Source organism: Helianthus annuus, chromosome 3 (assembly GCF_002127325.2).
Source record: "Helianthus annuus cultivar XRQ/B chromosome 3, HanXRQr2.0-SUNRISE, whole genome shotgun sequence".
Lineage (NCBI taxonomy): Eukaryota > Viridiplantae > Streptophyta > Magnoliopsida > Asterales > Asteraceae > Helianthus > Helianthus annuus.
The window spans coordinates 122,015,637-122,018,676 of record NC_035435.2 but is presented as its reverse complement, the minus strand read 5'-3'; the positions used below and the strand labels follow the sequence as shown (position 1 = coordinate 122,018,676).

At 41.4% G+C, this 3,040-nt stretch overlaps 1 protein-coding gene across 1 annotated transcript; it reads right to left on the bottom strand.

Moving 5' to 3' along the window:
* Positions 1 to 880: 880 nt before the first annotated feature.
* LOC110929562 (U-box domain-containing protein 3) lies at positions 881 to 2,471 on the bottom strand. The gene is made up of 2 exons (XM_022172716.2): positions 2,094 to 2,471; positions 881 to 1,795 (listed from the first exon to the last, which is right to left on the bottom strand). The coding sequence occupies exons 1-2, from the start codon at positions 2,435 to 2,437 to the stop codon at positions 1,009 to 1,011; spliced, it is 1,131 nt and encodes a 376-aa protein (XP_022028408.1). The 5' UTR covers positions 2,438 to 2,471; the 3' UTR covers positions 881 to 1,008.
* Between the last annotated feature and the right edge of the window lie 569 nt (positions 2,472 to 3,040).

The window sequence follows — 3,040 nt, the reverse complement described above, 5'->3', positions numbered from 1 at the left end:
TATTCCCACCAACTATTCACAAGAGGGTCAATTCCCACCAACTATTCCAGTGGCGGATACAGATTGTAACATAGAGTAACCTTGTGACCCCTTAATGCTTCCGTGGTAGTGTAAATTTTTTAAATATTTGACAGTTTTTTTGATTTCGTTACCCTTTAAATTTTTTTTCGAAACATTGCCTCAATAACAATTTTCTAGATCCTGAACTATTCACAAAAGGGTCAAAGAGCTATTGACCTCAATAATATAGTTATTTAGGGTGTGGGATGGGAGAAGGGATGGCATTGCAAGGAGACAAATAGCGGTAATGGGGGCTGGTAGCGAAGAGTGCGGGGCGGTGATCCCGCCCTGTCACACGCCACTATATCAACCCTCCACCCCAAGCCTCCATCCCACTTCCCTTTTTGCTTTTGTGTTTCTTTTCCCTTCTGGCAGTACTCTCACCTTCCACGTGAGCCCATCTCACCCTCGTGGAATCTCGCCTCCACTCCCCTCACCCTTATACTTAGGCTATGGGGTATGGTGGGGCTTGAGTTGGGGCATTTGTTGACACGTGGAATGGGAGGTCCCCCACCATTCAAACCCACGCCCAAGGGGTATGGTGGGGCTTGGGTTTAGGGGCATGATTTTGGTTTGGCCATTGAGAGTCTGCCATGTCATTTATTACCCCGCCCCACGCCCGGCTTCAAACCCACGCCAATGGGGGCCACGCCCAACCCAAGCCCCCGGGGTGGTGACTTGGGCGTTTTACCCCAACCCACGCCCAAACCTCCGCCCCATACCCCACGGCCTTAAGACTTGTTTTATATCAAATATAGAAAAGTCTAAAATTTAAAACTACAAAATGCTAAAAAAAAAAAAATATATACGAGACAGGTGATTTATACTCCAGTGAAACACCACTCATCTTGTCAAGTAAAAACTCCTTTTAGACAAAATGGGTGAGATGTTGCATACATCATACTCCCATTACAAAATTTCAAGTTATTTCACTTAGTTAAAATAACCTCATTTTGAGGGTATGCAAGATGAACCCATGCTCATGCCTCTTTGAACCATATCCTGCAACAAAATCTTTATGGTTTCCACCGATGACCCGTCAACCCGAGCTGCAATTTCACGAACAATCTTGTCACATACCGACGACCTCAACCTCTTTTCAGAAGGAGAGTCCCTAAGCAACTCCAGTAGCAACCTAGCCTTGTTCTGCGCTTCGTAGGTCCCATACACAGTTAACCGTAACAAACCTGGGATCGCACCCTCGTTAAGAATAAGCACCCGATATTTACTTCTCGAGCTTCTACACAAGTCAAGCAGAACATCAACCGCGTGCTCTTTGCTAACCAACGACCCATCTTCGACTGTTTCTACTAATGTTAGTATCCCATTTTCGGCTTTTGTGATCGTGAGTCTTCCTTCGTGAGATTTGGATAGAATGTTGATCAAACCAGTGATTATCTCAGCAAATTTTGAATACTTTTTGCATTCTTTAAGGAGGTTGATGAGTGGTGAGGCGGCGGCTGCATCAAGAACTATGGCTGGTTCTTCTTTGGTTGTGGTTAGGTTGTGAAGCGCGGTGACTGCATCAACTCTTCCTTGTATCGTCCCACAGCTGAGGATTTGAATCAAAAGAGGGATCGCTCCTGAACTGGCGATTGTTGGTTTATTCTTCGGTGTTGCTGATAATGTTAAAATCGCAGCGGTGGCTAATTCTCTTAGGTTGTCACTGGTTTGGAAGTTGAGAAGCTTCACCAAAGGAGGAATGGCTCCACATACCACAATTTGTTCCTTGTTTCTGTAATTTGATCAAAACACAAAAAATTAAGTCATGATTTAAACAGGAATGGCTACAGCAGTGGCGAAGCTTGAGATTTCCGACGGGGGATCGAAATCGTATATACCAAAAAATTTCTATAGAACCAGGGAGTCGAAAATGTATATACCAAAAAATTTCTATACAAAAACCACATATATTACACTACTGAGCGAAAAGTTCGGGTCCCCCCCGGCCCCCTTAATAGCTGTGCCCCTGGCTACAGCGCATTATATAGCGTATAGGTCATATGTTGCGAGATTAAGCATGAAACACTAACCGATCATTTCTAGCAGCGAGATTAAGCAGCGCGAGAAGCGAAACTTCACAAGCATCGTGATCTGAAGAAGAGAGCATAACAACAAGCGGGGGAATAACGCCGGCGCAGGCGAACTTGACGCGAATCTTCTTGGAACAACGACGGTTACGGATCATGCTCCTGATCTCTCCAGCAGCTTGAATCTTCGTTGACATGTCACCGTTGATCAATCTGTTAGAAACATCATCGATTACTGTTTGTTTTTCTTCTGATTCCATCGGTTTGTTTATCTTTTTGCGACGGTTTGGCAATCGTCGGGAATGGATTTTTGTTTCTGCAGGTTGAATGTTTAGATGAATAGACATGTTGTTAGAATTTGAAAGGTTACTGTAAATAATAGGGTCTGTTTGATGGTTATTTGGTTCATAACATATGGTTATATAAATGGGCCGTTTTATTTGACATGTGCATGGTGTAATAAGATAATTGGTTGTTTAATATTGAAAACTAAAACACGTTAATTTATATTAATATTAAAAGACCAGAAAAAGTGAAGGCAAATGAAAAGTATGAAGAAAGACGAGTGAGTGAGTCTCCAAATTTTGACTAAAGTCAAACATGTGCTTTTATAATCATATCCAGATTTGGACTTTAGTTTTTAGTGTAGCATAATAATAATTAGTTTATTTCACAAAACGTCATTTTAGCATCATAATATAATTAGTTTATTTCACAAAACGACGTCATTTGGATAAGTATGGCATCATATGTAGAAAACTTCTAAGTAAGTGGTTATGTATTTTAAAGAGTTGCTGGTTTGGTTAATTTTGTCAGTTTAGTGGAAAGCTTTCATTTTTTTCATGTGGGTCTAAAAACATTTCATTGTTGTAATTTTAGTCCATTGGGTTAATTGCATCCATTTTTTCTGTCAATGAGAAGGGCGATTCGCTCATTTTATATGTAATTCT